The sequence below is a fragment of the Scyliorhinus canicula genome, chromosome 3, assembly GCF_902713615.1.
Source record: "Scyliorhinus canicula chromosome 3, sScyCan1.1, whole genome shotgun sequence".
Taxonomy (NCBI): domain Eukaryota; kingdom Metazoa; phylum Chordata; class Chondrichthyes; order Carcharhiniformes; family Scyliorhinidae; genus Scyliorhinus; species Scyliorhinus canicula.
The window spans coordinates 226,718,664-226,732,329 of NC_052148.1; the positions used below are offsets into that span (position 1 = coordinate 226,718,664).

At 43.9% G+C, this 13,666-nt stretch overlaps 1 protein-coding gene across 14 annotated transcripts in view; it reads left to right on the top strand.

The window, feature by feature from the left end:
• rapgef2 (Rap guanine nucleotide exchange factor (GEF) 2) overlaps positions 1-13,666 on the top strand; it is a 562,209-nt gene that overhangs the window by 454,375 nt on the left and 94,168 nt on the right. For all 14 annotated transcript variants that reach the window (XM_038792314.1, XM_038792318.1, XM_038792316.1 and 11 more), the window contains one exon: positions 12,490-12,730. In XM_038792314.1, the coding sequence (XP_038648242.1) occupies positions 12,490-12,730 (241 nt within the window). The remainder of the gene's footprint in view (positions 1-12,489; positions 12,731-13,666) is intronic.

Consider the following 13,666-nt stretch of genomic DNA (forward strand, 5'->3'; position numbering starts at 1 on the left):
TAACTAGCCAGCTGTTAATTAGCCAGCCAGTGCATAATTGCTCTCGGAAGCTGATTACCAGCGGGAGCGGATCCACTTCTGCTCCCACCAATTGTGCTTGTCCAATGAGTTGAGAATTCAGGCCTTTTTTTTTGAACTGTAAATGTCTGGATACCTGTAGCATCGAATAAAAATCTATCAGCTCTTTAATGAACTTTTCTTTCAATTTATTCTATAATAGCAAGACTTTAAGGAGATTGATTGGCAACGGTTTCACATATATAGTTATTTAGCATTTATTTCTCCCATCAAGAATTATTACTTTAAAAAATACACACCCAAATATCAATGCTAAAGTCCAGTGATCCATGTTTAGCAACCAAATCTATATTGGGTGTTCAAAATTCAACATAAGTCAAGGCAATTCTAACCACTGTGCCACCGTGCTGCCCCTTGTTATAATTGTCTCAAGCCATATACTAACGTTACCCCACTAAAGGCATGTAAAAAGTACATTTTAGAACATTCAAACATTTTATGTGTTGTTAATGTATCAAACTGATAATAGATTTAGCCAAGCTCTCCCTGAAAATGAAATGAAATGTAAATTTGTCTGAAAAGTTAACAGAAACAATACTACATCTATATTATTTAATAATTTTTAATTGTTGTGGAAAGATTCCTGATGGAATAAAACAAAAAATGTTGCAAATACACAGTTCATAAGTTAGTCTCAAAAAAGAAATATAATCTTGCTGAAATGTTGATCTGGCTTTCTCTTTCTGGTGACTATCCAACATCCACTTTTTTCTCTGCTTAATTATTTGTTCGTGGGATGTGCACATCACTGTTCCTAGTTGCCCTTGCGAAGGTGGTGGTGAGCCTTTGAACTGCTGCAGTCTGATAGGTACAGTGCTATCTGAGTTCCAAGTTTTTGACTCAACGTGAAGGTATGAATGGAAATAGTAGATCCATTGGTGGTAATTTTCTAAAATTCTTTGGGCTCTGGGATGGTTCCTACAGATTGGAGGGTAGCTAATATAATCCTGCTGTTCAAAAAGGAAGGTAGAGAGAAAACGGAATGATAGACCTAACATCGATAGTAGGGAAGTTGTGGAGTCCATGATCAAGGATTTCATAGCTCAGCATTTGAAAAACAGTAGGATAATCAGTCATTATGGATTTACGAAAGGGAAATCGTGCTTGACAAATCTACTGGAATTCTTTAAAGATGTAACTAGTGGAGTTGACCAGGGAGAAACAGTGGATGTGATTTATTTCGACTTTCAAAAGACTTTCAACAAGGTCTCACATAACAGATTACTATGAAAAGTTAAAGCGCGTGAGATTGCAGGTAGTGTCTTGAGGTGGATAGAAAGCTGGTTAGCAGACAGCAAGCAAAAAGTTGGAATAAAGGGTCTTTTTCCGATTGGCAGGCAGTCACTAGTGGGGTTCCGCAGGGATCTGTGCTAGGACAGATGTTTCTATGTACAAAATTGGGTACTCTAAATTCTTTTAAAAAGAAATATATTAATTCCAAAGCAGAATATTGTGTGACTTGGAGGGGAAACTTGCAATGATGGAGTTCCAATGAGTCTGCTACCCTTGTCCTTCGAAGTTGTGGATTTGGATGGTACGGCCAAAGGAGCTTTAACAAAATCCTGCTGTGGATATTGTAAATGGTACACACTTCTGCTACTGTTTGCTGGTGACGACGTGAGTAATAGTTAAGGTTGCCGATAAGCCAGCCGCATTGTATGGTGTCGCATTGCCTCATCCAGGCAAATGGAATGTATTCCATCACAGTCTGACTTATGGACAGGCTTTGAGCAGCAGCAAATGAGTATCCCACTGCAGAATTCCCAGCTTTTGGCCTGCCATTTTAACCAAGTATTTATGTGGCAGGTTCAGTTAAATCTTTGATCAATGGTATCCTCCAACATGTTGGTGGTGGGAGATTCAACAATGGTAATGCTGTTGAACATCAAGGGGAAATGGTGAGATTTTCTCTTCTTGGAAATGGTCATTGCATGGAATTTGCATAGCGCCAATGTTACTTGCTACTTATCAGCCCCCGCCTGAATGTTGTCTTGCTGCATGCAGGCATGGACTGCTTCAGTCGTGAATGATACTGAGCATTGTGCAATCGTCGGTGAACGTCCCCACGTCCGACCTTATGATGGAGAGAAGGTCACTGATGAAACAGCTAAAGATCGAAAGGCGCAGGACTCTACCCCGATGAACTCTTGCAATAATGCCTTGGGGGTGAGATGATTGGCCTTCAACAACCACAGCCGTCTTTATGCTGAATAGGGCTCCAATCTGTCGAGAGTTTTTCCTAATTCCCATTAATTTCATTTTTGCAAGGATTGATTGCTGTCACACTCAGTTAAATGCTGCCTCGATAACAAGGTTATAATTATTCCCACCTCACCACTGGAGTTTAATCTCTTCTGTCCATGTTTGGACTAAGGCTGGAATAAGATCAGGAGCTGAGTAGCCCTGCCTGAACCCAAGCTGAGCATTGGGAAGCAGGTTGCTCCTGATTACCGACAATACCACCATCACAGTGCTGATGATTGAGAAAAGATTTATGGGATAATAATTGGATTTGTCCTTCTTTTTGACAAACCCGAGCAATTTGCCACATTAGCAGGAAGGTACCAGTGTTGTGGCTGTACTGGAACAGATTGGCTAGGGACACAACTAGTTCTGGAGCACAAGCCTGTACTGCAACCTATTGCCAGGGCCCACAGCCTTTTTCTGTACCTAGTGACTTCAGGCACTTCTTGATATCACACAGAGTGAATCAAATAGGGGCTGGTTTAGCTCACTCAGCTAAATCGCTGGCTTTTAAAGCAGACCAAGCAGGCCAGCAGCACGGTTTGATTCCCGCACCAGCCTCCCCGGACAGGCGCCGGAATGTGGCGACTAGGGGCTTTTCACAGTAACTTCATTGAAGCCTACTCGTGACAATAAGCGATTTTCATTTCATTTCAAATTAATACGATTTGGGACCTCGGGAGAAGGGAGAGATGGATCATCCGCTCAACTTTTCTAGCAGAAGCTGGTTGCAAATACTTCACCTTGTCTTTTGCACTGATATGCCGTGCTGTGCTGTGCTTGACCTTTTTGAGGATGAGTATTTTTGTGGATCGTTCCCTTCCTGCTGTTATTTAATTATCCACCAGGATTCACACTCTATGTAACAGGACTGCACAGTTTTAATCTGATCTGTTGGGTGCGAGATCGCTTTGCTCTTACACTGTGCAGCATAGATGTAATCTATTGTAGCTTCACCGGGCTTGCCCCTCATTTTTAGGTACACCTGATGCTGCTCCTGAAATGCTCTGCGGTACTCCTTATTGTACTAGGGTTGGTCCCCTGGCTTAATGGAGTCAGGGGTATGTCAGACCATTAAATTGCAGATCGTGAATACAAGTGTACTGCTCCTGATAGCCCAGTAGCCCCTCAAGAGTGCTCACTCTAAATTTGTCCTATTTTCATCACCCCGATCAATACTTTTTTAGAATAATCTTTATTGTCACAAGTAGCCCCTAGTCGCCACATTCCAGCGCCTATTCGGAAGAGGGAGATTTCAGAATGTCCAAATTACCTAACAGCACATCTTTCGAGACTTGAGGGAGGAAACTGGAGCACCCGGAAGAAACCCATACAGACACATGGAGAACATGCAGACTCCGCACAGACAGTGACCCAAGCCAGGAATCGAACCTGGGACCCTGGCGCTGTGAAGCAACATTGCTAACTGTGCTATTGTGCTGCCCATGGACAGATGCATATGCAATAGGTAGATTGGTGAGCACAAAGTCAAGTAGGTTTTTCCCCTCTGTTGCTTCTCTCAGCATCTGTCACAGGCCCAACCTAGCAAATATATCCTTCATAAAATCATAGAATTTACAGTGCAGAAGGAGACCATTCGGCCCATCGCGTCTGCACTGGCTCTTGGAAAGAGCACCCTACTTAAGCCCATGCCTCCACCGTAACCCCACCTCACCTTTTTGGACTCTAAGTCAATCCACGTAACCAGCACATCTTTGGACTGCGGAAGGAAACTGGAGCACCCGGTGGAAACCCACGTAGACATGGGGAGAATGTGCAGACTCCGCACAGACAGTGACCCAAACCGGTAATCGAACCTGGGACCCTGGAGCTGTGAAGCAACTGTGCTAACCAATGTGCTGCTGTGCTGCCCTTGTGCTATTGTGCTACCCTTATGACGCCACCAGCTCAACCAGTAGCTGAGGTGCCATCAAGCCATACTTGGTGATGGACATTAAAGTCCCCACATACTGTACATTCTGAGCAGTACTGATACTTTAGCTGAGGGAGACCGCTAGGTTGCAACCAGCAGGAGGTTTCTTGCCCATGTTTGTCCTGATGCCATGAGACTTCATAGGGTTGAGTGCACCCAGGGCAATTCCCCCCTCCCCAATTGAATACCATTGTGCCACTCCCTCTGGTTTGTTTGTCATGTAAGCAAAATTGGACATGCTGATTGGTGTTGGAGGAGCCTGGGACATTGGCTGTCAGGTATGATTTGATAAGTATTACTATGGCCAGGCCATTCTGGACTAGACTGCCGGACAGCTCTTCTAATTTTGGCACAAGTCCCCAGATGTTAGTGAGGATGGCTTTGGAGAGTCAACAGGGCAGGTGTACCTTTGTTGTTTCCGGTGCTCAAGTCAATACCTGGTGTTTTGTCTTGCTTTATTCTTATTTGACTGTTCTGTAGTGGTTTGTAACAACTGAGTGGCTTGCTTGGCTAGACTGCATTGCTATGGATTTGGAGCCACGTTTAGGCTAAAGATAGTAGGTTTCCTTCCCTAAAGGGATTAGTGAACTACGTGGGCTTTTATCACAATCTGGTAGTTCCATGGTCATCATTTCTGAATCTAGCTTTTTTAAAAAAATATATTTATTGAACATTTACATTTATTACAAACATACCAAAGAAATAATCCGAGGAAGCAATTGTATCTACCAAAATACCAGATGTAAATAAAGTACATCCTTGAACTGAACATACAAGACATGTGATTAGAATGTGCAATTGTGGTAGCCATAATAACAATGTGATCAGTTTTCATTGTTGTAACAGATCGGTAACCACTATATAGCCTAAATAATACCCTGTCTACGCATTTACCGTCCCCTTATTCGTCCTGCACTAACAGTCCCAGTAGGGTGTGTCTGGGTAGCTGGTGGAACATTGCGGCCTCCTTGTGGAGGAAGTCTCGTAATTATAGGTACCGGAGCTCGTTTCCTTTCGAGGCTGGTGCCTCGCCGTTAGCTCACCCAGGGTTGCTACTCTACTGTTTACGTAGAGGTCCCTTATTGTCAGCACCCCTTCGTCCTTTCTTGAAGTGGCGTCTATTTTGCCGGAATGAAACTATGGTTTCTGCAGATGGGGGCTGTTTCTGTGTCACCCCTCCCTCCTCCTCTGGGTCAGTCATACGTACCTCATGGACATGCTCCTGCACACCTTTGTTTTTGGGCAGTCTAAAATGGTCGCCACCACCTTCCTCTTTCCAACCCACTCCACGTGTGACCTGTGTAACCAGCATTCTACCCACCCCCTCATCCCAGCTCTAACCCCCCCACCACCACCAGGCCCTCCCTTCCTCTCGGGAGATCTGCCACGGCCTCTGTCGTGATATGCAAACATGTAACCAATGGACACTCACAATAGGACACATCCAATGGGCAGTCAGGACACTCAGAAGTGGCATCACCACAAGGGGCATGATATAAACACTATAAAAGGGATGAGGCATTCATACCTTGCCTCTTTCCACAGACAGACATCTTGAGAGTTAGACAGGGTTGATCAGCAGCATCACACCCCAGCACGTGGCTTAGAGCAAGCTGGTACAGTTAGACTGAGTTACTACAGTTAGATTAGCAGAGAGTCGAACTCCTCTGAGAACTGTGTTAACAGTTCAATAAACACGTTGAACTCATTTCAGAGCCTGTAGCATCCTTTAGTTAACACTGCATCAAGTAGCAGCCTGTGTTATCCGAAGCAGCATAACACAACAGCCTCACCCTTTTTACTCCCGTCCACCAGCTTGTCCGCTAAGTGGTAGCATCCCACTGGAAAACCGAGCCTTTTGGTCCTAACCTGTACGAGTCCACAACTCCCGGCCCCTTGCCCTCGATGAGCCGACAGGCATACCTCCACAAGTGCAGTTATCACCCCCTTCCCCCAGTTTGCCCAAGTCTGTATTTTTGTGTCTTCCTGCATTATTTCCTCCCGAGCCCATTCTTCTACACAATCTCATTTGCTTCCTCTGGCATATTAAAGTAGTGTTCCCTGTCGTTGTGCGTGACCCATATTCTTTCCAAGTATAACATGCCAAATCACACCGTGTTTCTAAAGGGTGCAGCTTTGGCTGCATTAAATCCTGCCCAGCGCTTGGCCATTTTGACTCCAATGTCTTGGTAAATGCAGATAGTGTGTCCTTCCCACTTTCATGACCACGTGTTCCTTGTCCACCTCAGGACCTGTTCCTTTTCTTGGTATTTATGGAACTTCGCGATTATTGCCCATGATGGTCCCCTAACTTTGGTTTTTGGTGGAGCGACCAGTGGGCCGGGTCTATTTCTGGAGGTTTGGCAAAGCCCTCTTCCCCAACCAGTTTTACGAGCACCTTTGAGATAAATTCTGTTGGCTTCTACCCTCTCCGCCTTCTGGTAACCAAAGATCCGAAAGTTCTGTCATCCAGACCTGTCATCCACCTTCCCCTTTAGCGTCTTCTGGGTTGCCACCAACTATGTGACCTCAGCCTCAAGTGAAGCGATTGGCCTGTCCTGGTTCGTGGCCCCTTTCTCCAGGTCTTGAACCATTGCTTCTTGGTCCTCCAGTCTCCACTCCACCCTGTCCATCGCTCCCTTTATGGGGGGTTAGCGCGGCTTCTATTGCTGACTTCATTGCCACCATGAGATCCCCTTTTGCCGTCTGTCTGCCTTCGGAGTTCTGTTAAGATAAATTCCATCAGTTTCTCCGTTGATGACTGAGTCAGTGTTAGTGACCCTGCTGGGTCTGCCATGTTCCGGTCTGCGTTGCCATGCGGGTCCACCTGTTCTGGGGTTGAGGTCTTTCTCTAGTTTTTACTGGCCTTGCGGCCTGGCTGCTGATTCGCCAGAATCTCAATTGAGCGGGTTATAGCTGGAGGTTCGGTTGGTTCACTTTTACGTGTTTTTTTTTTTTTTTTTTTTTTTTTTTTTTAAAAATTTAGATTACCCAATTATTTTTTCCAATTAAGGGGCAATTTAGTGTGGCCAATCCACCTACTCTGCACATCTTTGGGTTGTGGGGGCGAAACCCACGCAGACACGGGGAGAATGTGCAAACTCCACACGGACAGTGACCCAGAGCCGGGATCGAACCTGGGACCTCAGCGCCGTGAGGCGGTTGTGCTAACCACTAGGCCACCGTGCTGCCCTCTTTTACGTGTTTTGGTGCCCTTTCAACGGGTTAAAAAGTTACAGCAAAAAGTTTCCAGGAGAGAGCCACCTTTTGTTTTTTTTTTAATTAGAAATTTAGTGTACCCAATTCATTTTTCCAATTAAGGGGCAATTTAGCATGGCCAATCCACCTAGCCTGCACATCTTTTGGGTTGTGGGGTTGAAACCCATGCAAACACGGGGAGAATGTGCAAACTCCACATGGACAGTAACCCAGAGCCGGTTCGAACCTTGAAACCCATGCAAACACGGGGAGAATGTGCAAACTCCACATGGACAGTAACCCAGAGCCGGTTCGAACCTGGGACCTCAGCGCCGTGAGGCAGCAGGGCTAACCACTGCGCCACCGTGCTGCCCGAGAGCCATCTTTTGTGCGACCACTCAGCTCATGGTCGCCACCGGAAGTCGAATCTAGCTTTTTATTCCAATTGTAACACCTCTTTTCAAGAAAGGAAGGATATAAAGCAGGAAATTATAGACTAGTTAGCGAGTACTTTAAGAAAGTAACAAGAACGATGGATAATGGGGACCCATAAGATATGCATATGAATTTCCAAAAGGCATTTGATCGGGTATTACATAAAACGACTTTTCCTCATGTCACCTCTGGCTCTTTTGCCAATCACCTTAAATCCGTGTTCTCTGGTTCTTGAATATAACGCCAATGAGAACAGTTTCTCCCTATTTAATCTGTCCAGTCTCCTCATAATTTTGAAAACATGTTTCTAAGATTTGCTCTGAACTTCTCGCTTAGTAGAACAACCCCATCATCTCCAATCTAACCTCATAACTGAAATCCCTTACCTCTGAAACATTTCTTGTAATCTTTTCGACACCCTCCTTAATACCTTGGATGCTGAACTATTTGCGATCTATATTCATGACTTGGATTATCTGATAACACAGGAAAGCATGTTGTGTAGGGGACATAAGGGATTTATAGTTAAGTAAGTGGGCAAAAATTTGGCCGATCACGTATCATGTGGGGAAAGTATGAGGTTGTCCACCTTGGCAGGAAGATACAGCGAAGCAGGTTATTTAAATTGAGAGAGGTTGCAAAAATCCTAGAAATCTAGGAATGGTGATAACTGCGCCATGGTGATGTGGCAATTGAGTCAGGTTGTCATATTGCTACTGCTGCCTCATGCCGCCGAGGACCCGGGTTCGATCCTGGCCCCGGGTCACTGTCTGTGTCGAGTTTGCACGTTCTCCCCATGTCTGCGTGGGTCTCACCCCCACAACCCAAAAGATGTGCAGGGTAGGTGGATTGGTCATACTAAATTGCCCCTTAATTGGAGATGAGAGGTGTTCCAGATTGTATCTTCACGGTACCCTCCTCAGATATAGCCCTAGAGCATAGAGGCTGTGGACCTGTATCAAAAATAAGCTAGCGTGCAGGTAGAGCAAGTGAACGGGAAGGCAAATTATGTTAGCCTTTGTTGCAAATAGAATGAATTATAAAAGTAGAGAATTGTTGCTCCAGCTGTACAGGGCCTTGGTGAGACCATATTGTGTAGTGATACAGTGGTAATATCATTGGCCCAGAAATCTGAACACCCAAGCTAATGCTCTGGAGACATAGGTTCAAATCCCGCCATGGCGGTTGGTGGAATTTAAATTCAATTAATAAAATCTGGAATTGAAAGCTAATAATGATGACTATGAAACTAGCAAAGAACAAAGAAAAGTACAACACAGAAACAGGCCTTTGGCCCTCCAAGCCAGCGCTGACCATGCTGCTCGAATAACCTAAAACCTTCTGCACTTCCGGGGTACATATCCCTCTATTCCCGTCCTATTCATGTATTTGTCAAGACTCCCCTTAAACGTCATATCATTGATTGTTGTAAAAACCCATCTGGTATACTGGAATGAAGGGTTTGTCTTATGAGAAAATTTGAGCAGTTTAGGCCTATACCCATTGGAGTGTACGCAGACTTTGGAATTCTCTTCCCCAGAGAGCAGTGAAGACTGGGAATATATTCAAGGCTGAGTTAGGCCGATTTTAACCGACAAGGGTCATGAAAGACATGCTAGAAAATTTAGTTACAGCCACATCCAGATCAGCCATGATCTTATTGAAAGGCAGAGCAGACTCAAGTGGCCCAATGGCCTACTCCCACTCCTGTTTCTTATGATCTTAGGATCTTATTCATTTATTAATTTAATTTAAATTCCACCAACTGCCATGTTCGGTTTGAATGCTCATCTCCAGAGCATTAGTCCCGTCCTCTGGAACATTACCACTGCACTATGGTTCACGACTGACCTCTGCCAGTGGTGCTCAGACTTGCCCTTTCTCACACATGAATTAACTTAAAGCCATTAGGTACAGTTAGTGTTACAATAGTTGTATAATCACAGAAAATAAAATAGAATTGCATTTCTGAAATTGCTTTTTTCCTACCTTACAGCTGATTGTACAATAAGGAAATTACTTGTATAACAACCCTAACCTTGTCAAAATAATCACTGCAGCCATCTTGACATCCTGGTTCGAAGGGAATATGCTAACAATGTTCTTTTATACCCCTGACTGACATTTATTCTCACTTGCTCCACTGTTGGTCTCAAGTAAAAAGGATTGAGTGGTCTATCCAGTTGCCTATAGACATTATTACATAGTACCCTGCTATTCTGAAGTCGACATTCAAGAACAATGTGATGGTTAAATGGAAATCTTACAGTAACGTAGTAAAATAGTTTTTGTGAGATGCAAGGAAGCTGATAGAAGAGAAGCTTTGCTATGACGTGTACTTTTGGTTCAGGTTAAAAGGTTGTGATTGCCAGGATCAGCCGGTAAAGTAGAACAATAATAGTTCTTTGCCAATGTTTTTTCTCTGCAAGCAGTTGGCTATATCTATCCAATATCCCATCTCGCAGAGAAAAACAAATCGAGAGTAAAAAATTACTCTACTTGTCAGGAATATAACCTTTCAGATTCTAAGAATAATTTCATAATCTGACTTCCAACAAGCAGCACTACTAACACTGAGTGCATTTCAGGAAACCACAGGCACACGGTGCATGATTTTCCAAGTGGCATGCTCTGTTTGAGTGCTAAATCATGGAATTAGCCTGTATGTTCTTCCGGTGAATATGACCTCAAGCAGCTCTTTGTTATCTTACGAACTTTTATCTACCTCGTTATCCGTCATCTGCAAAAGCATTTGACAAATTTAAGTTGCAGGACAGTCTTAAATTTAGATGATTTCACCTGTGTGGTTAAAAGCAGTTTTACTAAACGCAGATCATAATGTGCTAAAACTGCAAGGAGGTACCGCAAAAAACTATTAGCAAATTTTCATTGACTGGGTTTACTTTTTTTTTTAAGAGTACCCAATTATTTTTTCCAATTGGGGGGCAATTTAGCATAGCCAATCCACCTGTCCTGCACATCTTTAGGGTTGTGGGGGTGAAACCCACGCAGACACACGGGGAGAATGTGCAAACTCCTTACGGACAGTGACCCAGGGCCGGGATTCGAACCCGGGTCCTCAGCGCCGTAGGCAGCAATGCTAACCACTGTGCCACCGTGCTGCCCATGACTGGGTTTATTTATGATCAGCAGAAAAGGAGTGGCACTCATCATTTACTAAATTTACACTACTCTCACATATTTGTGGATTTCTGCAGCAATTTATAGTTATTTGGAGATTAGTGGGGCATCCTCTACAGGGACCTGTGACGTGTGGGTGAGGCAAGCAGCAGCATGTCTCTTCATCCAATCAGTTTAGAGTATCCTTGCTGAGATACACAGTCTAAAGCAGGAAATATAAATTAGGATGTCTATACCAATGTAAAATCATGTACAGGAAGTGAAATAAAGTGAGAGAAAGGATATAGAAAGGCATTTAGAGAAAAACAAGGGACAGAAGGAAAAATATTTTAATAAGTTTTAAAAACAATTCATGGCAATTACACTCTCTGCATTTGTAAATTTTCAGTGCCAGACAAGTTGTTAGCAGTAACAAAGATTTATCTTGCTGTTAAATATTCACTTGCACCTGAATGTACAAGCCCCAACTGTTTCTGACTTGTTTAGTTGATTAAGTGGTTAAATTCAGAAATTTCAACTCTTCATGTACATTAGCAGAGTCTACTGCCGTAGACTTGGAGAGGAGCAGGGAAAATAGGACAGAAAGTTTCATGTGCTGTTGACACAAAGGCTAGAATTTTATGTTCTCTGCCAGCTGGTTTGCAGTTTGTGGGGGCTCATAAAGTTCCTCTGATGACTGGCCTGCCCACCCTTACCCCAATTGAGGCCCTTAAGTGGTCAATTAATGTCCATTTAAGGATTGTTTAAAGATGGCGCAGGCAGCGCAGCAGTTGGTGCAGAAAGCGGTAACCGGGATACCAAGCTCGCCCTGGCTGCTGCTAATTACTCTGAACCCTGTCTGGCTACCTTCTGGGTATGTGGTCGGGTGGAGCCGCTCCTCCAACTTCTGGAGAAATCCCAATAGCTGTTGAAAGCTTCAAGGGTCTTGTGGCATCACCTCAGGCTAGGTATTCAGACAAATAACTGTAAAGTATGCCCTGAGGAACACACTTTGTGGCCATAGAAATTGTGATGTGATTTTACATTGGCACGGTCATTGACCGAAGACGCCTGATTGAATATAATGTCTGAACGTTACCCTGTGTTGGACCAGCATTCATTTGTAAATGAATAATATTCCCATCCAACCTCAATTTTCAGGCTGACGGAATGAGTTCAGGGACAAAGAAAGTAACCCTGCTCAGGACTCTGGTAGAAATAACAGCTAAATTATGCATTTTTATTGAATACGTAGTCCCACTACCTCACTGTGCCTTTAACTTACAAGTTGATATAGTCTTTGTCTAATAAACAAGAAGAAACCACTATAATATTGTTGTCTAATGTACAATATTGTACGCTTGATGAACCAGCTGTTTTGTTCCTGCCTATTGATTTTCTATCATTGTACAATCTTAATAATAAAGTAGTCTTCCTTTAGTCTAGCCATATATTCATTTTACTTTGGGTTTTTTTAACAGAGCTACCAGATCAAGTTTTAAGAGTTTTCAAGGCAGACCAACAAAGTCGCTACTTAATGATCAGCAGAGATACTACTGCAAAAGAAGTGGTAATTCAGGCGCTTCGAGAATTTGCAGTGACTGCTGCTCCTGAATCGTACTCGCTATGTGAAGTCTCCGTCACTCCTGAAGGTGTTATCAAACAAAGACGACTTCCAGATCAGCTGTCGAAGCTTGCTGACCGAATTCAACTTAGTGGCAGGTAAACAAGATTAAATTGCAAAAATCTATTCTTTCAAGGAAAGCAATAAGATGGCTTACCTTGCGTTACATTCAGAAAACATCACGTTTGAAGTTAAATTGAGGCATTATCTATAGGGGCAATACATGCAAGCATTGCAGCAAGTCGACCTCTGCGTCAAAACCGTCATCACCTTAGTGTATTCCTTTTCATTTTTTAAAATTCATTTTCTCATGTTTTCTTTTCCTCAAGTTATTTATTTTGTTCCCAGCCATCTGTTCAGGGGTTGACCATTGTTAGATGCTTGGAAGCTCATGGAATCATTTACTTCCTGACATTTTGGGCCTGCCCTTCATGCAATTCAAACTCAGTTTGGGAAATCACCATGGAGAAGGTTGTCAACATCCGACAACCTATTGCTACACCTCCATCCCACACCAGGATGGCCTGAGAGCCCTTCACTTCTTTCTCGACAAGAGGCCCAGACAATTCCCACCCACCACCACTCTCCTCCGTCTGGCTGAACTCGTTCTATCTCACAACAACTTCTCCTTTAACTCATCTCACTTTCTCCAAATTAAAGGTGTAGCAATGGGTACCCGCATGGGTCCTAGATACACTTGCCTTTTTATGGGGTATGTGGAACATTCCTTGTTCCAGGCATATCTAGGCCCCTTCCCACAACTCCTTTACCTATTATGGTACCTATTATGACTATTTTGGTGCCGTGTCATGCTCTCGCCCGGACCTGGAAAAATTCATCAACTTCGCTTCCAGCGGACTTCCGGTGACGGCGGGCGGGAGGCAGCTGCACATTGGAGGGCTCCTGTTCGGGAACGGCATTTTCATGGATTAGCGCCCGGTCCCAGGGGCTGCAGAGGCGGCAAAAGCAGGGAAAGGCACAGTGCAGAGAAATGTCGAAAACAAGTATTAAAAAAAAATTTTTTTAAGCGGCCG